Source organism: Osmerus eperlanus, chromosome 22 (genome assembly GCF_963692335.1).
Source record: "Osmerus eperlanus chromosome 22, fOsmEpe2.1, whole genome shotgun sequence".
NCBI lineage: Eukaryota > Metazoa > Chordata > Actinopteri > Osmeriformes > Osmeridae > Osmerus > Osmerus eperlanus.
This window is the reverse complement of record NC_085039.1, coordinates 2,146,852-2,171,517: the sequence shown is the minus strand read 5'-3', so window position 1 is coordinate 2,171,517 and position 24,666 is coordinate 2,146,852. Positions and strand designations below refer to the sequence as shown.

The 24,666-nt window shown below is 41.9% G+C and overlaps 1 protein-coding gene across 1 annotated transcript in view; it reads right to left on the bottom strand.

The window, feature by feature from the left end:
* The window catches only part of nup133 (nucleoporin 133), a 43,548-nt gene that overhangs the window by 5,685 nt on the left and 13,197 nt on the right, over positions 1–24,666 (bottom strand). Inside the window, exons 8-17 of the mRNA XM_062447897.1 lie at positions 10,179–10,249; positions 9,684–9,831; positions 9,201–9,351; positions 8,304–8,461; positions 7,977–8,068; positions 6,624–6,781; positions 4,469–4,563; positions 4,031–4,255; positions 1,953–2,075; positions 1,711–1,810 (exon numbers count right to left, since the gene is read on the bottom strand). Coding sequence (XP_062303881.1) covers positions 1,711–1,810; positions 1,953–2,075; positions 4,031–4,255; positions 4,469–4,563; positions 6,624–6,781; positions 7,977–8,068; positions 8,304–8,461; positions 9,201–9,351; positions 9,684–9,831; positions 10,179–10,249 — 1,321 coding nt within the window. The remainder of the gene's footprint in view (positions 1–1,710; positions 1,811–1,952; positions 2,076–4,030; positions 4,256–4,468; positions 4,564–6,623; positions 6,782–7,976; positions 8,069–8,303; positions 8,462–9,200; positions 9,352–9,683; positions 9,832–10,178; positions 10,250–24,666) is intronic.

Genomic DNA, 24,666 nt, shown 5'->3' with positions numbered 1-24,666 from the left:
AATGCTGCTGCCTAATTTAAGAGATTTGTTTACATTCCTAGCTTTATGTCTGTAATGCATGTCTAACTGCTGTCTGTGGACATGTTGCTACGGTGTTAGTATGCGTGAAATACTGCGCAATGCGTTTTTATCAACGGGTGTCGCTAACTGGCCATCTTGCTTAGTTCCAGCCATGGCTGGACTGGGACAAAAAAATCGGCCCTGGCATTTTTGTCCCAGGCGGCCCACACCCACCGTGACTGGTCAGACACATTCCCTGCCGACAGTCCTTAACATATGCGTGCATTCTATAATATGAGTTGCCTAGTGTTCTGCGTTCATGTGATAGTTTTGGATCCTTCAAGAAGGGTCTCAAGACTTATCTGTTGATCTTACACTTAAATAATGAATTAATTCTTAGAGTTATGATTTGTATATGGTATAAAACAATATATACATATTGATATTTGATATTGTATTGTTATTATTACTATTTTGCTTAATATTGGCTTAGCAACTTTTAAAACTGTTTACTGTTAATTGAAATTATTGTAAGATTCATATTTTGTGGCTTTGGACAAAAGTGTCTGCTAAATACAATACAAACACACACACCCCTCCCTTCCTAAATCCCTGTTAATTTGCCTACTCCTTACCATGTTGTCAACTACTCTTTTTTCCATCTTTTCCTCACTCGCTCCCATGGCCCTGTCATGGTCACTCTCCTGCTCCTCAGGCTACTGACAGAGTCAGGGAAGAAGCCATGTTTCGGCCTCTCTGAGACAGCCACCTCTCCTCCTTCCTCTACAGGTAATGCTGATGTTGAAGCAGCTAAAGCCCCCCCAAACATGTTCGAAATATTTGCACATTTTGTGGCATTCACCTGTAGATTTGTTATCTTTTTCTCCCTTAACTTTTCTGTACCGCCCTTGCACTTTGGTAGTCGTTTCTCTCTCACTCTGGATAAGAGCGTCTGCTAAATGACTAAATGTTTCTCCATTTTAGCGAAGCAAAACTTTAACGATGCTAAACCAGCATACGCATTAGCCAACAGCTCGTGTCTCAAGGCCTGCGGGAGGCGATATCATGATTCAGGGGAAGGGGGGTTCCTGGATTTGATTGGGTCAGGCCAGTGCCAATAAAGAAAATTAACCAATGGGCCGCTGTCAGTTCTTTTTGGGCCGGCCGGCCAGACAAAAAAAAAAAAAAAAAAAAAAAAAAAGCAAACAAATTATATCGGGGATCCGGCCCCAAAATGCGTCGGCCCGGTATGCCAGATGGCCAGTCCAGCCCTGGTTCCAGCTGGAGCACACTCCTCACCGTTTCCATCTCCTCTCGTGCCAGGATGTTTCCTTTTTAAATGTTCCAGCATGCACGTTGTGCTCCCATGGAAAGCAAGTTCCGCCTTGCACACATTACAGATGACAGTAATTTTAGTGACGCGACTTGTTCTGCTCCGTTTGCACGCTGACATTTTAGCGCCGTTTTCTTTTATTGGATAGCATACGGGAGGGCTGCATTAGTCTAGCGCTACAGCTCCACCACTGGTCAAATCACATTATTGCAGGCACTTAAAATAGGTCCTATGAGATCAAACGATTTGTCGACAACAGAAATATGTCGACAATTTTTTTATGTCGACGTTGTCGATAATGTCGACTAATTGTTGCAGCCCTAGACAGAAGGTATCTGTGTGTGAGGTGAGTGAGCCTGTGTGCAGTGTGATCCTACCTGTCCATGGAATGTATTCAGGTTCAGCAGGGGCGTTCTCAGGCGCTCTGTAGACGGAAGCCTTGGTCTCCCTGTACTGCCCTGCAGCTTGCAGCATGTCCTTGACAGCAACACATCCAGAACACAGTCATGAACACACTCTAATCCAGCTGCACTTTACAAAAACTTCCCGAAAGGAGAACACACTATCACGCACGGCTAAAAATCCCTGAATCCTACAACACTTTTTTTGGGAGGGGAACCTTGATGATTGTGTTGACACTAAGCACTACATCGGCCCAGTTTGCAGAATCCGTCGGGTTCTCTTTCAGGCTCTTCTCCTCTTCTTCCAGGAGACACTCGAAGATTGAGGAGATCTGAGACACCTGTACACAAATGCACGCAATAAGTTAAATAGTGTGTTTGATTTAGATTTGTGAAAAATTATTTGTAATGAACAACGTCCAATTTGACAAGATCACGAATGCCAAATTGCCACGTGTGGGAAACCCTAAGTGTTTCCAAAATTATACCGCATAATGAAGGGTAAATGCAACAGGAACCTGGATTTCATGGACGAGGTTTGTTTCATTGTCGTTTCATCACTTCAACACAATTGTAGGTGATAGTGTTTCTGATTGCTGTTTTTAGCTGATGGGAGCTTAAACCAGTAAGGTCAATCTATAACAGTTTGAGACAAGGCTGAATGCCTTGGACAGCGTGTGTTCAGAGATGCTGTTCTGCGTAGTTATTGGAACGTTTGTGGCTTGTCTGTTTGCTAGCACAATTCAAACCCTAACCCCTTCCATCAATGTTTTTTTTCACCGACAGAACTGCTGCGCCTCCTTCAGGAGGAAACCTATTGGAATTGTTGGTATTATTAATATTATTCTAGTAACCCATCTCATGAACTCATGGGTAAAACGTTTTGAGATTTGGCACATTGATACAACATGCCACAACTAACGCCCACACCAAAAATGGCCCACATCAGACCTTAGGGGGCGCCACAGGCCATGCCCAAAGTCCACTTTTCAAAGAAATGGCATTGTAACCCCATTGCTCCAATTCTTCTGAAACTTGGTGTACATGCTTCATCTTTCATGAGGAACAAAAAAGCCTCAAGGTCCCGTAAGGTCCACCATGATGGATATTCCTGATGGATAAACCTAATAGGCTTTAAGACTGGGGTGGGGAACCTTTTTTCTGCCAAGGGCCATTTGGATATTTATAAAATCATTTGGGGGCCGTAAAGAATTATCAACTTAAAAATGTGCCTACTATATTTGTTCGAACATTTAATTAACTCACCCCTAATGTGATGGCTGGAACTGCTTCTCTTTGGTGAGGTTTGTGATGTTAGCTGGCAGGGCCGGATGCAGCCTGCTTTGACTGGGGGTGCAGTGAACATATCTGGCGGGGTATCATGATTACGGAAATGGATCGGATTATTTTTTATATTGATACAATTTTTGAGACTGCTTATCGATCCGAGTGTTAATCAGGGGTGGAGCCAGGCATTGTAAACATTCGTGGCTTAGCCCAAACCAACGACGTATTCTGGGTTTGATTTGCTAGAAAGAAATTCCACACTTAATGAGAGCGCGCAGAGCGCAAATTGTTTTGGTACGTTGGTACACGACGCTGCACACCTCCACGGTCCTCCTCCACATATTAATAGTGCTGCTGCCAACGAATAATGCACCTAATAATATGGTGCCATGGTGCAGTGCCATGGCGGGCCCAAATGATTTCGCGGGCCGCATACGGCCAGGGCGCCGGACATTCCCCACCCCTGCTTTAAGATGACAACCCCCTGAAGTACCGTGCAAAGTTTCACCTTGATATACGAAAATATGACTGAATTACAGCTGTTTGAGCTTGGACCAATTCTGACAATGCTTGCCATTGGAGAAACGTCTTATTTCATAATTCAGTTACTGAATATTTTGTTCTTTTTTTTTTTAAACATTTCCGTGGATATCATTCACATAAATACTGCCTCCATTACTGTATTTCTTTGATCTGTCCCCCGACTTTAGACATATTTTTAACCTCAAGTTTTTAACTCCTCAATCTAGGCCCATTTTATGTAAGATGTATACAAATGTTCATATTATAAATACATTGTGAGCTGTGAGTTAGGTGCACCTCTCTTAAGAACATACTCAGTAACTGTAATGTCCATCTCCCACCTTTCTAAGCGAGCCACGGCCTCAGAGCTACTCGTGCTTTCAGAGCGATTCCTTTTTGAGACGGGTGGTCCACCTCAAACTGGGCATGGAGTGTACATACATTTTGTGGATCTCGTTCACACAAACTCGTAGTGAGTTAGGCATACCTCTCTGAAGAACACATCTGCGGGTGTCAGGCTTGGGGGCATGGTGTTGTGGGCCCTCTGTAGGGCGGCCAGGATGGCCCGGTTGAGCAACTGGGGCTGCTTGGCGTGGTGGTTTTTCAACACGGCGGCGGCCTGCAGCATCTCGGCGTGCTCGCACAGCAGCAGCCGCGTGGCCATGGGCAAGGAGCGCACAGACGACTGGCCCAGATGCTCCAGGAGCCCCACCTGAACAGGATGGACACACAGACACAAAGGGAGGGGAGAGAGAGGAATTGTGAAATTGCCCATAATGCCAAATATGGTCAGTTGAAAGTGTGTAGTTGTGCATGTCAAATTACTGCACATAAATTGGTCAAATACTGCCAGTGAGAGATTCGTCTGTGTGAAGCTAAAGTTACAGTGGGTGTATCGCTGTGAAACAACAGTGGGCGACCGTACCTGAAGCAAGAAGTCCATGAAGCAGCCATGAGCCTTCATCTTGTCCTCCAGCTGGTGAAGGATGATTAAGGAGGTCAGAGGGAAGCCAGAACTCTCTGGATGGGATGGAAGAGAAACACAGACTGAGCTGTTGGGATAGTCTACAAAATAGTAAGTACCAGTAGGAGAGTCATGTCCAGTAGCTCGAGAGAGAGTAGTAAGCGTGACGAAAGACACGGTTTTGCCTTAGCAGCACAGCGGATTTGTTGCTATCCCTCAGGGGCACGTTGCCCGTCCGGTAGCATTATTGGTTGAGCTTCATATTGAGGTTAGAAAACGCTTCTCTCCTCTTTATGGTTCAACCGGTCGGCCGGGCACTTCGTCTCCTCGGGGGAGTGGCCTCATCAGACGTTAACGATCGGTGACCACTTGTGACATTAGATTAGAGCCACCGGCGATAGTTTACTGCATACCTGGGGCCAGAACTACTGACATAGAAGCTATTCTTAGGGTTCTGGCTAGCACTAGGGCTAAGGCAAATGCTAAGGCACATGGTGCACGCATTGATGATAGGTACAGGAATATTGTCATACATGTCGGCACAGATGATGTTAGGCTGAGGCAGTCAAAGGTCACAGAGGTTAATATAGCACAGGCATGTGACCTTGCTCAATGAGTCGGCATCGAGTAATAGTCCACTACCTGTTAGGGGGGAGTGATGACATCAACAGCAGAATTTTCTCTCTTAACTGCTGTCTGGCTCGCTTCTGCACAGAACAGGGTTTAGGATTTATAGATTACTGGTCTCATTTCTGGGCCAGACCTGGCTTGTTGAAAAGTGACAGGCTCCACCTGAGCTGGAGAGGTGCTTTTCTTTTGTCTCGGAACATTGAAGCTATTTTAGAGCAGGCCTGACACTCACTAGAGCAAGCCAGGCCACAGTCTCTTAGAGAGTCTGATAGGCATGTTGCGGGTTGTTTGGGGCCCGATAGCTTAGCTTGTAATGTAGCCAGTGTGGTTGCTGGTGTGTTTTTTTCCCCATTGAGGCAGTGTCGGTACCCCGCTCCAATTTCAAATAATCTCAGCCTTCAATTGTTAGGAATTATACCAATTTAATATGTATTCAGCCTCGCTCGCCCGTAGCCCATAACACTGTTTGCACCTAACACAGTGTTTCCCCTACCATTATATTAGGGGGGCGGGGCGCTATTTGGCACCATTTTTCCCCAAATAGCGCCAGATCACAAAATAAGTCATTGAAAGGTTACCTTTCCTATAAAACAGGTCTATAGCTTGCTCTTTTATTAAACAAACTAAATGGCCTTATGTTATTTATCTTATTTACACGACGGCATGTCCTTTCTGTCTCTACATGGTCGCCCCCAAAGCTGTAAACCTAGGGGAAACACTGTAACAATGTCACTATTTCCGAGAAAATATCTCCTAAAACTAAAGCTACTAAAAACTCATACTGGAATATTGGAATCCAAAACATCAGATCCCTATCAACAAAGGCTGTTTTTGATTAATGACCTGATGTCTGAATGCAGTCTGGACCTGATTGGACTCACCGAAACTTAGCTAAAACCTGACGAACATACCGCTCTGAGTGAAGCGTCTACTCCGGATTTGGTGTACTCACACATTCCTCATGCCTCTAAGAAATGTGGCGGTGTTGCTATCTCTCTAAAAATGCCAGGAATCTGTGTGTGTTGTGTGTATCTGTGTGAATGAGATTTTAGGGAAGCGAGTTTCCAACGATTATCTCATATTTTGCAGGTGTCCTTTTTTATAATCCAACGGAGTGCAGTGCCACAATTTACGTTGTTTGGAATACAACTATGAACCGTGCTGGCTTTTCAGCTAAACAGCATTTTGCATGGGGGGCCACAAGTTATCATTTTTTCCACATTTGCATGCTTCCACATGCTTTATGTACAAACAGCTAATACATATTAATGTATGAAATTCCTAACTGATAATAGTGCTTCATAATTAATATTCCACCCCACTGTATATTCTTTATTCTTCAATCTATGACTCCACCACAATTTTTTCCATATATATTCCAATCAATCAATATATTCCATCTGTGCCCTCCTCAGCCCTCCTTGTTTGAGTTTGTCCCTCTTCTCCTTTTTCCACTCCTCACCTTTTCGCCATTCCTCCCTCTCACCTTCAGGAACAGACTCTGCCCAGCGGGGGTCCGAGGCGGGGTAGTCCTCCACCAGATCCAGGCTGATGCGGGTCACCAGGGCGTCTAAGTCCCCATCGCCCTCCCCTTCTGGGGGGAACAGCTCATCTGTCATAGTCTGGGCCCCAACCACGTCATGCCTGGCAAATACAGCACACCTTAGGAATCACACGGGTTAACCAAGACCATTTGAGCATACTAGACCTACAATGCTTAACAAATGTGAAGTCTAGGATTACGTTTGTTTGGAATCCTGAAAAATATATTCCATAAAGTGCTCAAATATTTTCTTCTTGGTACTAGTGCCCCCTCATTTAATTTTTTTAATGAATTTGTATAAGTGGAAGTATAAATGGGGGGGTATGAGGTATCAGGTTTGATTTTCCCATGAACGGATTCAGACTTCTACCATACATGTGTTTAATCGGCTATCTTGCAAATTTTTTCACAACCTTATATTTGGATCATGGAGAAGTGTAAGGATGTGAAGTCAGAGAGAGAGTGGCATTTATGGAGGACAAAACTCCCACTGTGCCTTCAAGACAGGAAAAAGAACAAGCCATTAAAGGCATTTGACTCGACAATTTTATATTTGAGATAAAATTGTTAATTGAAGTTCATCAACTAGTTGTCCTCTTCAGTTCAAATTGTCAACCCACAAGTTTTCTATGGAATTTCAGTCAGGGGACTGTGAGGACCATTGCCATTGATTCTATGGTCAGCAAATAATTTCTGTAAACTTTAGATCATTGTCCAGCTGGAAGACCTACTTTCAGCATATGACAAAAGGTTGTGGCATGAATATATTACAAAGCCAAATTACACCATTACACGAGCTGCAACATTACACCAAACCAACCAACCACCAAATCTGCTGTTTGTTGCCAAAAAGTTATATTTTAGTTTTTCAACAAAAATGGCAAAGAACTCCTGGATCTTAGGTTTGTTGTTTGGTCCAAGCAGACGTTGTTGTTTCTGCCAAGCATTCAAATTCTTGGCTGGAATGGAGGTGGAGCGCAATTAACGATTGTCGACAATGTTAAGATGTAACCAACAATTGCTAAACACTCAAGAAAAGAAAAACTCCCAGGAAAACTCAGTGAGGAAAAAACCCCAAGAAGAAACCTTGGGATGAGTAATTCAGTAAAGGATCCTCTCCTCCAGAGACGGTGACCAGTTTGAAGTTCTCAAAGACTTCAGAGTTAGATTTTTTTTTAAACAAACATGATGATATATTTCCCCCCACAGCCTGTTTTTATAATTATTTAGGTGCCATTTTATTATGGCCGGCACAGTACATTAAAGTGGCCCTATTATCTTTGTCATACCACTTACCGACAGAATTGTAGGAAAGCAGCTTTGAGGAGTTTAATTTTGTCCTCTGGAGCAACACACTCCATTCTGGAAGGAGTCTCCATGGCAGTTGCCTAAAAAATAAGCAACAGGCCTTTAATCATTTGTTTTACAAGCTACAAAAACAACATTCAAAGTGCCTCATGTCTCCAAATCAGTACTTTTTGAATTTTTTGATAGATCTAGTCACATTTTCGTCTGTGCCATATTGTTTGGTCTGTGCCATAAAGTTTTAACCTGCCATGGCCCCTTAGTTCAATACTCCTCACACTGGCCCCTCGGGTCTAGCTATACTTGAACCATGCCTACCTCAGGTGCAGCCCCAGCCAGCGAGGAGCATAGGGAGTCCTCCATGGTCTCTGGCAGGATGGAGGGGCTCTCCCTGGAGACCACCGCCACCAGCCCGCTGTTCTGGGAGAAAAACACAGGCAGGTTGGCACAGCAGCCCCCACCTCGAAGGTGGTCTCCTAACAGAGAAAGACATACCGATTTCACAAGTCAAGTTCACAATGTAGATGCTAACAGTGCAGAGTATACATGGCTTGTAATGAATTGCAGTGAAGCAGTAGCGTTATTCATTTAGCACACTTATCCAAAACGACGCACAAACTGCATCTAGACAAGACAGCAGAAGATCAAGGATCAGAGACCTCCTTTATGTAGTGTGTAAGCCACTTTCTAAGCAAACTTTAGGATTTATGAAAAACTTGACAGGTAGATGAAAACTTTGAGCCCTGCGTACGCACATAAACTGGAGAAATGAAAAAATGCAACTCCAATGGCAGAAGGATGAAACTCAAGAAATGCTTTGAAATTTGATAGCCTAACTCAGTGCACCAAATATAATACAAAAGAACACACCTTTAAAATAACATCCCAATAACAGTAGTGAATAGCACAGAGCAGCACAATTGACAACATATCGTAACAGCAACATCATACACGTTTGTGGGCTGCATTTTTTTTGCATTGTGCAATACAACGTGCAAAGAAGGGACATATTGGCAGGTCACACGTAGGCTCGAGTTTGTGTCTTGTCAAAGAGGAAACATCTGTAAACGCAGGAAAATGTCTAGTGGCGTTGAGTCACTGCATTGATTGAATAATGGCATTCTATTTGCCCACAGGACAGGAGTACTCCCAGTTAAGAGTACTCCTGTCATATATGAACATCTAAGGTGAAAAGGGATCTTCTGTAGCTCCTACCAGGAGAGTTGAAGAGGATTTTCTCCTCGGGCAGACCTCCTCTGCCTGTGCCTGTAGAGCAGGCAAACACCAACTCATCATTGTAGAGAAAGGCTGCAGTGCTAGAGGCTCTCGGTAACACCAACCTAGTGGTCTGGAGAGCATCTTCACTCTGTGGAACAGAACGTATCGGCAATCAAAAATAAAATGTTTGGTTGTTTTTACAAATATCAACGCAACAGATCTGTTAGTAAGTAAAGACATATTTTTAAAATCAAATAGTTTGTGCTAGTCTTATTTTAGTTCAGTGAATTTGTTTTTCCTGGACATTTTCCAGCTGGCAATTCATTGGGGCCTTACAGTAAAAACATCCTCTTTCATTTGCCTGAGGGGACAAACACAGAGTTTGCATGGCAGTTCAAAGTGCCTCATACTTGAAAGTGGTAAGAAACATTTTATAAACCACACAAGAGAATGAAATCTCTAAGACTCATGAGGTCTCACCTGGAACGGTGGGTTGAACTTGGTGACCTCCACTGACAGTTCGTCAGAGATGTTGGTGCCATTATCCAGCAAGGTGACCAGGCAAAAATATGCCAGGCAGGGCACATCAGATGGGTGCCATGCAGCTGCTAACACCACCAGACCATTCCTACCATACAAAGTATCAAGGGGGATTAAACTCCCTCAATTCAGAAGTCACATACACATTTGGAAAAAGTTTATATATTTGGGTTAACCGTCAAACTGCACAGGTTTATGAACAAGAAACTTAAGTGTACACGTATCGGCAAAATATAATACTGTAAATGTGTAGACAAGAAACAAAGCTGATAGCTTTTTGCTATCATAGAAAATATACTTGACATTTTAATAAAATAAATACTCGTAAAATTCCCCAGACTTTTTGGGGTTATATGGAACTGTCTAACTGTCCTGAACGTATTTGGTTAATGGCAACAACCAGGTAATGGTTCTTAATTTAGAATTAATACTCACTGACTGAGCTGCATGTCCAGGTAAACCACTTTCACACCTTCCTTTATTTCCTCATAGTTGCTCTCAGACCCCTGATTAGCAATAAACAGAAGAATATTGTTAGTTTGAACAGCACACATTTATCGGTAAGTTCTTCAAAAGTTCATATTTCAGAATTTAATCTAGTTACAAGACAATTTTCTAACCCACCTTCTTTGTGAATGTGAGTTCTATATTCTAACTATCGTCATAAGCATAACCACCGAATAAACAGTATCCATACTGTTCTGGGGCTGTGTGATATCACCAAAATCTCGCATCCTGTAGGTCCTTTCATATCCCAATACAGGCATGCAAACAGGTCAGGGGTAAAAAAGGTGAGAAGGATACGGCGAACCCCCGACCATCTAGGGGGGTCTGGTGGGGCATGCTCCCCCGGAAGTAAATGTATTACATTTTAAAGTTAAACGCATCAATCAGGTGCACTTTGAGACAGGGCTCCAGACTAACTTTTTTTACTAGGAGCACCGTAGCCCCTGACTGAAAATTTTAGGAGCGCAAGCAGAAAATTTAGGGGCACACCTTTAAAAACGACCTGCAATGCAATTATTAATGTAACTAGAGAGGGTACAATTTCTGGGGAAATTGTGGGGTGTGCTTACGTCGGTTGCAGATGGGTCATTTTTACAACTGATATACAGCGACGCACCACACAAGCTTGAGTTTAAATACATTATCTAATGTGACATTACGTACTGTATGCAAGTCTTAGCTATGCCTTAAATGTATGATGCACTTATCTATCAGTCCTCCTAAAAGGGGCGATTTTAGACCCTTTTTACAGGTGCTCAAGCACCCCTAAATTTCATCTCAGCACCCCTAAAAATAATAATAATAAAAAAATAACAATTATTATTGTTTATTATCATTTGATGCTGGTAGTCCTTAGTTTTTTCATTCATGCAATATTTTGCATAATAATACATAAATGAATTAATTGTTATCCAGTGAAATTATGGATTTATTAGCAAGGGGGTTGAGCACTTTTGCAAGGCACTGTATTCATGTCACATTCTCATTGGGGGCTGAGCACCCCTGAAGGTCTGATCCTAGAATCGCCCCTGTCCTACACCACACTTGCTGAGCAACAGCGCAAACACATGCAGGGATACAGTAGTTAACAACGCTAGTGCTAAATAAGTATTTAGGTGCTCGGCTCCATGACACCGGGTAAGAAGGGGTCGTGAGACAGCTCACCAAAAGAACGAAGGGGAACCCACTTGTCTGGCAGATAAACACATGTTCGTAGGAACCTAGCGAAAAATAGCCTAAACATTCCAAGACTTTTAGCTACAGTACTAATGCTGAGGGCTCGCTGATATCGCTGTCTTACTAGAACGTGGTATCTATGCGTCATTGCTAACGTGTGCTGACATTGTGTACACCCAATAAATTCCAAATTTGTTGGTCGCTAGTGATGTGAACGATTCGTTCATTATGAACGAATCCTTACAAGGACTCGGGAGTAACGAGTCCTCTCAAAGAGAGGGTACGAGTCTTTGGATCATTTTTCACGTGACTTGCATAGGCTCTGTAGTGGTAGCTAGAGGAAACGAATGATTCGTTCATTTCCCGACTCAGTCTTTCTACGAGTCTTTGGATCATTTTTCACGTGACCTGCATAGGCTCTGTAGTGGTAGCTAGAGGAAACGAACGATTCGTTCATTTCCCGACTCGGTCTTTCTACGAGTCTTTGGATCATTTTTCACGTGACCTGCATAGGCTCTGTACTGGAGGAAACAAACGATTCGTTCATTTCCCGACTCGGTCTTTCTACGAGTCTCTGGATCCTTTTTTCAAGTGACCCGCATTGTATTTTTTAGTAGAGGAAACAGTTTCCTCATTCCCTTTCGCGTGGCCGCTGTTTTAGTAAGACGTGAATGATATTCGCTCAAGTCATCATACTGACTGGTTTTGTTATTTTCACTTTACATTTACACTTACAGTTTAGTGCAGTGTAATTGTTTGCCATGATAATTAAATGCTAGTGTGATAATAAATGACCAAATCATACAAACTGTCATGATACATTATTTTAATGCAGGAATTTCTTTTAAAATAGTATCTGCTGATGCACGTCATGCACTAACCTACATGAGAATATGATGCGTGATGCCCCCCCCCCCCCCGTTGAAATGAACGAATGACTCGAAAAAAGATTCGTTCATTTTACTGAACGAGATTCAAAGAACCGAATCAGTAAAATGATCCGAACTTCCCATCACTATTGGTCGCACATGCGCGAGTACTTGTAAAAAATGCTCGCACTGTCTCAAAAATTGGTCGCAAAATGCGACCATTTGGTCGCAGTCTGGAGCCCTGCTTTGAGAGCACAATTAATAGCCTAGATCATTGTTTCCCAAAGACTGGGTCGCGACCCTCAGGTGGGTCGCAAGAGATTTTTTTTGGGTTGCCTTGTCACGATCTGCATCTCTGCCAGTGGCGATTTCTTAAACAAATTAATGGTCAAATATTTACTATTGTGTTAACATTGTAAATGCATTAGAACACGTTCATATCGAAGACGAGTTCATTCAGAATCAGATACATATATTAGCATTTCGTCTGACTGATTTCCTTCTCATACATTCCCGTAGCGCCACAGTGCATTTCCCTGTTGAAGCTCAGCTTCCATGGACTTCAATGGGGCAGCTTTGAACAGTTTTTTTCAGTGCTTCGAAACTATACGGTCATTGGATATATGCTGCAATTATGTCCCGCCCATGGATGCTCAGCGTCTCTGGGGGTGAATGGAGGAGTGGGCTGGCCTGGACGCTGGGCTTCCGCGTGATGATTGGAGGGTCTGTCGAAAGACTGCGTCTCCTTTTGATTGACAGTAATTTTGTACTATAAAAAGTCACCGAAGCTATTCAAGCTCAGTCCCATCGCGGATTCTGTGTAAGTGTAGTCGAAAGACAAACTGCTGCAACCTATTTCTTGGTATTTGCTTGGCGAAGTTGCTTGCAAATTTTCATCATACATTTCATACAATTATAGCTACACCACATGCCTTGTTTCAGTTTAACCTAATTCCCACATTTTCCTTGAGTTTAATATTGTTTTGTTGATCGTTCCTTCATTCATTCATATACAGTAGGCTAGGCTAGTGTCGTAGGGGTGAACTAGCCAGTGAACTAGAAAATTAATTTAAAATATATATATTTAGGCCGAAAATGAGCTTCCCCTATTTGAAAGACCAGCAGCCGTCTGCGCCTATTCAAACTCATGTTGTTGCGCTTATTGAGAACTTTGATCGCTATTTTCCAACAGAGAGGTATGCCATTCTGAATGATAAAAGGTAGATGCAAAATCCCTTCGAATTTGAGAGTCCTGAGGCTTTGCTTGAGTTGACGCTTAGACCTGCAGAAGAAACCGAGTTGTTGCAGCTCAGCTGCGATCACACTGACGCTATGGATCTGTGACCTTATCATTCTGGATAAGCATTTCGTCAGAATATCCTGTTCTCAGTAGGGCCAGTATTTCTATGCTTATTCCTTTCACTACCACGTACATGTGAGAATTGGGATTTTCTGTGCTCACAAAAATGAAGACAAAGCACAGAAACAGACTGAATGCTGCGCCTGATATGCGTGTTGCGCTCTCCTCCTGCATGCACGGACTGAAACGCACTACAAAAACGCAGACAGGCCCACCTATCCCATTAGCAATGTTGAAATGGTACAACATGTTTTGTATAATTTGTAATCTTTTTGTAATTATTACATTTTGTTGCAATATTTCTGGTTCAAATGAATGTTGAAAATAAGAAGAAATGGGCTTGATTTTTAATGCTAATTAATTCCCCCCCCCCCTCCCCCGCCGAAACAAAGTTCTGACCCTATATTTCGGAGCAGGTTAATGTAATAGTCGAATAGCTAATGTAATATTGCACATATTTTCGTCTTATTTCACATAAAGCAATAAGGTTAGGATACTTAAAGACACCTTCCACTCATAAAGTATGTTCTAAATGGCATAAATGCTGCCAATTAATAATTGACGTAACAACTTATTGGAAATGGTCAGTAGCCTATAATCGATAAGGTACTCGAACGCATGTACACTGTGTGCTTCATTTGATCTTGATAGGCTAAGCATTCTGTAGCAAATAATAACAATAAACCCACTATTCATTCATTAAAACTACGTCAGCATAATAGAATCAGAATTCGGTTTATTTGCCATGTATGTTATACAAACACGGAATTTACTGTGGCAGGGAGGTGCAAAACACTAAACATATACAGATCTTAAATTAAGTAAAAGTACAAAAGTTATTAATGCACCTAAAATACAAACGTGAGCAAGGGCAGCAATCGCTATCGAATCAACAGACGTGCAATTTAGCTAGCAGGGCAAGAATACAAACAACGAAAATCACCAGTTAACTTAATTTAAATTTGCAAGAACTATAGACTTATACAATAACAGGCTTAAATGAACTGACAACATAAATTATACGACTTACAGTTCTCAAGGACGCGCACACGCAATCTCAACTGCTATGTGAAGCACGTCCGTGCTATTCTCCGACATGCAGTCTAACAATCAGTGCTGATAGACGGCCTAACATTTTATACAGCCCTATTTCTGATACCGTGGCGGCAGAAATTTAGCCGTGGCGAGCAAAATCAACGTAGAGGAACACAGACTTATGCAAGGCACTGTATTCATGTCACATTCTCATTGGGGGTCGAGCACCCCTAGAGGTCTGATCCTAGAATCGCCCCTGGCATACATCATAAAAAACAATTAAACGAGATTACCTGTTGAACTACTTTACTTTATTTTCTATGTCAAAAGCATCCCTTACTGTAAAGCTAACAAACATCCAATAGATATAATTTTTTATATTGCATTAAAATTGTTTCTACTAGATGATGCAAGATCGGTCTGTAAACCTCTCCCCACTCTGCCTCTGATTGGCTGTGAGGTTTAGGCATTAGGAGTGACGATTAGTTACAGAGACAGTTGTAAAGTTGCGAAGCACGGGTAAAATGCTGTGTAGGCCACAGCCACGCCCCCCCCAATATTTTCTCATCGTATCTGCACGAATCACGTAGGTTACCCATTTTGGTTTCAAAAAGTTGAGTTTTGCATGCCTGCCAATAACAATACTAGGGATGCACCGATATGGAAATTTTGGCCAATACGATAACCGATAACTCTTTATATTTGGAAGCCGATAACTAATACATTCCGATAAATAGAAAGCCTGAGTTTGAGTCCAAAAACAAAAGGCAAACAAATACAGTGGACAACTGCTTTTATTAGGGAGTCAGGTGGCTGAGCGGTTAGGGAATTGGGCTAGTAATCTGAAGGTTGCCAGTTCGATTCCCGGCCGTGCAAAATGACGTTGTGTCCTTGGGCAAGGCACTTCACCCTACTTGCCTCGGGGGAATGTCCCTGTACTTACTGTAAGTCGCTCTGGATAAGAGCGTTTCACACCTATTAGTCTTTTGTCGTTTGCTTGGTCCGAATCAGTAAATGAGTTGCTACTTTGTTGCATTTTTCATTAGGTCCGGTTAGTGTTCACACAGTCCTCTTTTAACCCTTGTGCTGCCTTCGGGTCACATGACCCAAAGGTTCATAACGAACCATCGTTGTGTTTACCCAATTTTACCCAATACAAAAACAAATAAAAATCATTTTCTTTTAACCTTCGCAATGTGGAGGGTCTGAGACAGCCCGACGGTTAAAAGAAAATGCTTCACTTTGTTTTTGTATGCGGTAAAGTTGTCACAATACGACGGTGGGTAACAATGACTGATGGGTCAGAATGACCCGAAGAGAACACAAGGGTTAAGCGAACCAACGTGTGTAAAAAAAACAATGACGTTTGTAAAAAAAACAATGACACCCGGTCGTACAGGTTGTTAATCTATTGGACAGAAAATGTATGAGGGAAAATCACTTCCTTGTCACGAACAACAATGGAGCAACAGCAGCGTATTGCGATTGCAATACTATCTTTAATTGTTATGATTTGGTGTTGCACGCCACGGTTTTTGGGTTGCTCGTTGGTCTTTTACTCAGGATTATATTCAGGTTATCAAACCATGGGATTTTTTTTTTTGCACTTTGTTAGTTTTTTAACTTTCAACCAACATTGGTCCACTGTGCAATGATGACCCTTTATTTCACTATATCACTAAATAATTGAAATACCTCGCTACTCTTATGTGTCTCCAAGTATCTCTGCAATATCATCAGCCCATATTTGCCGAAGAGCCATCACTTTATCATTCCCCCACGTTTTCCCTCAACTAATTTCGCTGCTAATGAGTGGCACGGCTGTCACCGCCAAGTGTCAATTCCTTTTTCAACCCACAACGCACTACATTTTGGTTTGCTTCCTGGAATAGGTCAATATTAAGTCCGATTACGTTCAGACCTAAAGCGAACCGAACCATGGTTCACTTGGAACCGGACCGAGTCCCGTCTTTTTAGGGGGACCATGGTTCGGTTGTTTGGTCCGCACCAGAGTTCGAATGCTGGATCTCACTTCTCCAAACGAACCGGACTTTCAGAGAAAACGAACCATGGTCCGATTGAAACGGACCAAACATGTCAGGTGTAAAAGCACCCTAAATGTAAATGTTATTAAAACCTTAACTGCATAAACATCTAGATCTTTCTTTTACCAAAATGAACAGAATTCTTACATTTTACAATTAATTATACATTCCTATGGCCGACTTTCTTTTATATCATTAAAATATATTGCCTGAAAGAAAAAAGTGGTTCAATGGGCGTAAATAATCAACAATTTATCGAACACATTTTCTTATCGGACCGATAACAATAACACTAAAAAATATAGCTGCAAGCAGCAAATGGGGTGGCCAAGCAGGTCAGATGACCCAGAAGAGACTTTCGACATCTTCAGAAGAGTGTTCCGAGTACACGCAGCAAGTTTGGCGTGAATCCATCAAATATTTGCTGAGATACGACACAACTTTCTGTTTGGCGGCTCTGCTGCCGATTTCGATTGGCTGTACCGGACAAACGGTTTCGAAAATCTAAAATCATTTTGATAGTTTGTGTGAGGATTGCATTGACTATAGCTTGTAGCTTGACTACAGGTAGCTAGCGACTGCGGTGTACCTTGCTTCCTTTGCAGTGGCTTTAGGTCTCGCTAAACAGAGAATCAGAGACATGACAAGCTTGTCGGCTTTGGCTGGATTCGAACCTCTGACGTTGCCGTTGCCAGGACACCAACTTATCCTAGTGAGCGATTCTCAGTGCTGCAAATCACAGTTCAGTTACTGGGTATAAATATAAGCAGTTTTCCCTGTGGCAAGCAGTGGTCCGATTTGGCCCAAGTTTAAACAGCTGTAATTCAGTCCTATTTTGACATGTCAAGGTGATTGTGGTCTGAAGATAATCTGTGCCAAATCTGGTGAATATTGGATACATTGTGTAGGAGTAGGGAAAAAAGTTTAATTCATACATTCAAAATGGCGGCCTCATCAATTCGTCTGGTATCATGCGTTAACATGCGTCAGACACAGGATCTCCCAAGATATCACAAGACATAGGAATAACTTAAATACAACAAACAAATCAACAGTTATTGGTCAAAACACAATTTTGTCCTATTGTAGCGCCCCCTAGCTCAAATGACACTACCTTTTTTCGGTCCTCTTAATAACAGGGTCATGAATCCATACAACAAGTTTGGAGTCAATGCATCAAAGATTCGCTAAGATATGACCTCACTTTCCTTTTTCCGTATCAGTTGCTGAATTTGATTGGCTGTAACTAACAAACGGTTGCGAAAATCAAAGCTCCAGGGGATAACTTTTGTGAGGCTTGGTCTGGTCTGAAGATCATCTGTGGCAATTTTTAAGAAGATTCCACAAGAATTGTGGGAGTCAGGTGGCTGAGCGGTGAGGGAATCGGGCTAGTAATCCGAAGGTTGCCAGTTCGATTCCCGGTCATGCCAACTGACGTTGTGTCCTTGGGCAAGGCACTTCACCCTACTTGTCTCGGGGGAATGTCCCTGTACTTACTGTAAGTCGCTCTGGATAAGAGCGTCTGCTAAATGACTAAATGTAAATGTAAATTGTAGGAGGAGTAGCGAAAAAACGCTTTTCCTTTACATTCAAAATGGCGGAGAATCTATATAACTGGGTATGATGTCATAGAGTGCGTTGAACTCGTCTTGATCCAAGGAATCCAACGATACCTCATTTTGGAAAATGCGGCATATGGTTCAAAAGAAACATGTGTAAACACACCTTCAACTTTGACCCATTGGTGGCGCTAGATGGTTGGAATGGGAGACATGAAACTTGGTGAAATTGATGAGGGGACAGGTCCCAAAGAGTGTGCCAAATTTCACAACTTCTGACCATGTGGTTGGGGCTGCCATAGACTCCCATGACAGATGTGTAATAATAATAACTAGAGAGGGTACAATTTCAGGGGAAATTGTAAGGTGTGCTTGCTTGCGTGGGTTGCAGGCGTGGGTCCGTCCTGTAAGTTTTTGCCTTCTAGTGATATTTTCAAGCATTTAGCCTACTCATATTGCATATTTCATTAAGAACACCCTTTGAAACAAGCTACTGTAACAACGTTGTCACTGGCAGTATATTTCAGATGGATTCGCGATTCAAACAGTACCGTCTGCTAACTGAAAATATGCCCCCCAAAACGTAAATAAGTTTGACATTAAAGTAGGGGGAAATGGCTAATTCAAAATAAGTTTGCTAGAGGCAAGCTAGCTGCTGTTGCTCCACATTTCACTGATTGTTTGAAAGCGCCGGAAATGAGAACGTTTATTTTGAAATAAAGTTTAGCTGCGGCATTGAAGACACACTGCCAGTGGGCGAGCCGAGTCTGACTGAGGCTAACGTCAAAACAAGCCGCGGTGTCACTCAAATTCCAAGTTTTACACAAATCACAAAAATATGCTGACCCGCTGGCTGTCTTCGCAATCGCCATATCTTTAAAACACTGCCCTCCTGATTTTTTATGTAGAATTGACCCTGGTACGAAATTAAAAAAATACTCATCAGAGATCGACAACAGCTGACGCAATCGTCAACGGAGGCTGATGGGGCTCTCACGTAGAAAACCAATACAAGTTTTTACAGCAACCTACATTAAAATCTCACCATCTGACTGTCTTCACAATAGTCATATCGTCATAACATTGCCCTCCTTCTGTTTTTTGGTGTAGAATTGACCGAACTATAAAATTACCAAAAAAAACTAGACTACTATGACGCTTGCATGGCTGCCGCCTAGGCAGTCTCACGGGCGACCGGCACTCGCTCATATTACAAAGACTTTCACGACCTAAATCAAAAATCCGAGATGGCAGTTCCACTCGAAATTGCTTTCTCAACAAATCCCAATGGTTGGTAATTTTGGGGGTTGGCATTTTTCACTCATAATCCAAGCTCCAACTTGCGTGCTAGAACATCTCTATCACGTTGTATCCATGTGTCGTTGCTAACGTGTGCTGACGTAGTGACGTAGGCTAGCACCGAGTACCCTTCGTTGACAGAAGAAACTTTTTGCCAAAAAACATTGTAACCTCCTAAACTGTGCAACGGAGTGTAAATAAAAATACAAGCAACTCAATCGCTACCAAGACGAAACTTTTGACACCTAGGTTGTCTATGTAGTCCAAATATTGACTGAGGCTTAGGGGGGCAAAAATAAATAATAATAATAAATATATATGACAGAGAACAAAGGTTGTGCTCTCGCCGAAGGCTTGAGCACACCCAATAAGAATACGTAGAAACACTTAAGGTGTCTTCGCGGCTTGGCCACCAATAAACATTGGCTGCCAATATATCGTGCATCCCTAAACGATGCATATCACGGTGTAGGACATTTTCTGTAAACCAAATGAATAAACAGTCTACATCAGGGGTGTCAAACTCATTTTCACCGAGGGCCACATCAGCATTATGGTTGCCCTCAAAGGGCCAGTTGTAACTATGACGTAACGATGTAAAAACATAGTGTTTTAGTTGTAGCTTTTGTGAACATAGGGCCTATGCTGCAATAGCAGTCCGCCTTTTAATTCTTGGACAATCTGCTGTTTTTTTGGGAGGATAAATTTGGCATATTTATCTCTGTGTTTGGTGCAAAATGCCAACGGAGATTGTACTCTAATGACCGACATCGCCTTATAACACAAAATACATACAGGTTTTTCTCCTTGAAGCAAACATTCGCTTTCCCATCTTTATTGAAACTGCCTTCCATCCAGGGCCGATGCAGCCTGCCTTGACTGGGGGTGCAGTGAACATTTTTTGGGGGTATCATGATTACGGAAGGGGATCGTATTATTTTTTATATTGATCGGCCTACCATTTTTGAGACTGCTCATCGATCCCAGGGTTAATCAAGTGTGGAGCCAGGCCTTGTAAAAATTCAGGGATTAGCCCAAACCTAGGACGTATTCTGGGTTTGTTGTGATGCTAGATAGGGACTTACACACAATGCGAGCGCGTGTTTTTTGCCCTTCATTTGAGCGCAGAATAGCTTTTTGAGCTTTATGTCAAATAAACATTTTTTCCAATTGGTAAAACCTTGTCTAGTGAAGGTGATGTCTTTACCATTTCTGGCTCCAAATTGTCAACAGGGGAAGCAGAAACATGCTAGCTTGGCTGAGTACTCTAACTAAGTTCGAGAGCGATACCAACTTGGGTTGAATGCCAGAGGATCTTGGCTGAAAATGTGCATGGGGTACGTTTGCAGAACCGGCTGTACGTTTGCATGCTCGCCTTCACCTAGTTAAAGGCCATATGGCAGGTTTATTTTTCCAACAAATTTGCGCTATTTGCTTGTTGGTAATAAACATTTAAACTGTTATCCATTGTATTTCATGTTGTTGGGTGTCACAAAACGGAATATAATACGTTGGGGAGACGACTGACCAAAGCCCGCTTAGAGACCATTGAAATCGATTAGAAATAAACACTAGAGAGGGTACAATTTCTGGGGAAATTGTAGGGTGTGCTTGCTTGCGTCGGTTGGACAGGGGTCCGTTTTTTAATGACATTTTTACAACTGATATTTCTGTATTTTATATAAAAATGCATACTTATTATTTATAAAGATGACATAGATTTAAAAGCATTTTTTTTTGCTGCTCATTTACAACTGAAAATACAAGTGAAGTGTAGAATGAAATGGATGTCTTCTCATTTCCCCAAGAGGCAGCCTCATCGTTGAATCAAAACGAATACATTTGGCAGACCGGTGTACAAATTGACCTAATCTCTATGACTTAAACGTCCTTTTAAGTTTTTCCCTTCTCGTGATATTTTCATGCATTTAGCCTACTCATTGCATTCATTCATTAATAAAGAACCCCCTTTGAAGATTATTCTACGACGTTACCCGGCAGTAGAAGATGGAATCGCGATTCAAACAGTACCATCTGCTAACTGAAAATATGCCCCCCAAAACGTAAATAAGCTTGACATTTATTTAGTGGAAAATCGGTCATTCATAAAAAGCTCACTGGTAGCGATCATTGTCAGTAACAACGCAAAATGCGATATAGCCCTGTGTGGAGAAGCTGCCCCGGTAAATTGTACTACTACGGTACAGTAGTAGTACAGACTAGACTACTGCTGTGTTCGTCTTGGTAGCGATTGCGTTGGTTGAATTGGATTTAACGTTCCGTTGTACGGTTTAGGCTGAAATTAATTATTTTCATGAACAGATTGACAAAGTTTAGGCTGTGGCAATGAAGTTCAGGTTAGTAGTTAGATACTTTTGATTTAAGTAAGGGGAGTGCCGAACATGTTCTGTCGCCTTTTTACTTCCTACAGCTGTGTAAATGTTTTGTAGTGTCTGGCGTAGGCTACAGCGTTGCAGTGATACACTGGATTGAAACCACAGGTAATGATAATTTCACCCACAAATCGTTTACTTGTAATCTAATGTCATAATAAATCCTACAACGAAAATGTATATGTGAGGAATGTTTATTTTAATGATTGAAAACAGATACATCATAGACCACTGTAGTATGTGTTGCCCGGGCAACACAGGCTAATGTCATGATGCTAATATTTCAGTGAAATAGTAGACTACTGTTTCCGAAAGTAGATGTACTTCCTTAATAATATCAGCTTATATTGTACATTACACATCACAATTGTGTGTCATATCACAAAGTAAAATGAGTAAATAGTTATCACCCTGGCCTCTTTGCTTGTGGCGTTCCTGCAGCTGCCTTGCAGTAAAGCTATAGTTAGCCTAGCTATCCCCCAAGTTAACAGATGCGAAACGAATGTTCTGCTACAGGTAGTCACGCGTGTTTTTGTGACGTTAGTGACGTTAGTAACGTCAGTGACTGTGGCTAGCAAATTAGCCACCGTTAGCTTCACTTTTCGCCACAAAAACTTAACTTAAGCCCAAACCATGCAACGGAACGTAAATTCCAATAGAAACAACGCAATCGCTACCAAGACGAACCTTTTGACACCGCCGTTGTGTATGTAGGCCAAATATTGACTGAGTTTTAGGGGGGCGAAAATAAACAATAAACAATAAATAATATATATGTGAGAGAACAAAGGTTGTGCTCTCGCCGAAGGCTTGAGCACACCCAACTAGGCTAGTCCCAGAGAATGTCTAATATGGTCTCTGCTAGTACCATCAAAACATGGGACATCTAATCGGAAATGTGTTTACAACGTTGGGGAAAATATTTAATTGGGGATTTCTAGGTGGGACTAGCAAATTAGCCCATAGCTAGCATGAGGTCTTCTTTCTACTTATCTGAACTACAGCTAACGACATGATTGTCCGGGACAAGTGGATTTTTTTTGTAGGGCAGAGAAATGTATCTGCCCCACTGGACAAGTTTAATCTCAAACACAATAAAATGCCATGTTACTGTACTTGCACTGGCCAGCTTGCAAATACTGAGGATAGCCTACCGAAGTTGAGTTAGCCAATGTCTTTAGCGATGCTAGCTAATGTTAGTTTGCTAGCTGTATATAACATTTCACTGGGTTTTGCAGCTGTTTGATTTACTGAAATTATTATGAAATGTTATGTTCTACTAGCCATTTGCCTACTTTTGCAAGTCATAGTATTTCCAAGCCCTGAGTGTAACTGAGAAGACGCAGTAATTCCTCTTTCAAGTAATAAGCCCCCGTTCAAGTGTTGAGCATTAAATTAGCTGCATGGTCTGTAGAGATATTGGGACAAAGCTGCAATACAGTACCTAACAGAAAGTGTTTCATTCTGCAGAAATTGTGTAAATGTTTAATGTTACCTGTTTTTTTATAACACCTCAATTGTTATCATTTTAATATTACAGCTCATCTTCGTTGCATGGAAAAGTGAAACGTAAATGTAGGGCTACTTGTCATAAGGACAAGTGCCTCAAAAATGTAATGTCAGGCCCTGAATGATCACTGTCACATTAGTGGTTTTTGCCACCTCTTCTTCATCCCAGTCAGTCGCCATAGTTCTAGTACTAGGCTGAGGCTTCTCTCCTCCACGACTCCCCAACGTGACGTCATTGCCGATTTGCGCTAATATGCTAATGCTAACACCAAAAACTGGTCTTTAACACCATTTGGAGATATTTTAAATGATATGTCTTGAGTGCTTCATGTACCCATTAATCAACAGTAGTGTTTAACCTGCCATATGGCCTTTAAACTAGGTATACACTGATGTGTATACACTGCTTTCTAGACGCGGGATGTCGTCACTTTGCCGTAACATAATCGAAATGCATTGTAAGAGATGTAGTTTATGGTAAATGCATGCTGTAAAGCAGCATAGCTTCCGTGGGCCACATAAAATGACGTGGCGGGCCTTGAGTTTGACACATGTGGTCTATATAAAATGACCATATGGAAAGGCCAATTTCTTATTACAATTAGAACTAGAGGGTACCCTAGAGGGTAACTAGAGAACAATGGTTGTGCTCGCCAAAGGCTTGAGCACACCCAATTATATAGGCTACTTGACAAATAAAAAGTACTTACTTATATTCTATTTTTCACCTTTATCAAGGCTCGAAAGCATATGCTTCCGAAACGTATTCTGTGCGACCTCAAAATACATTTGTGCAAGTGCAGATAATTGTTGTGGTGCAACCTGTTTTAATTTCTCTTTTAACCTTTTAAAAATCCTGTTAAATTTGCCTGAAAACGCCTAAACAGCATACCCAAAGTAAATTGAAAGCTGTTCTTGAACCATTTGGAGTACATGCATGTAAATGGTCTCTTTTGAAAGCTGACACTGAAGTTATTTCCCCTGTTGTCAGGACCCCTGTAAGTCCTACTGGTGTTGACTAATAGAGGCTTGAACACAAGGAAATTGAAAGTTTCTAAGTCCGCCTAGATTTTGTTTTGAGGTGGTAGATATTAGCTGGAAGACAGCATTGGACCACAGCTTGAGGCCTTACCCAATTCAACTCAAAAGTCGAATATAATACCATGAAAAT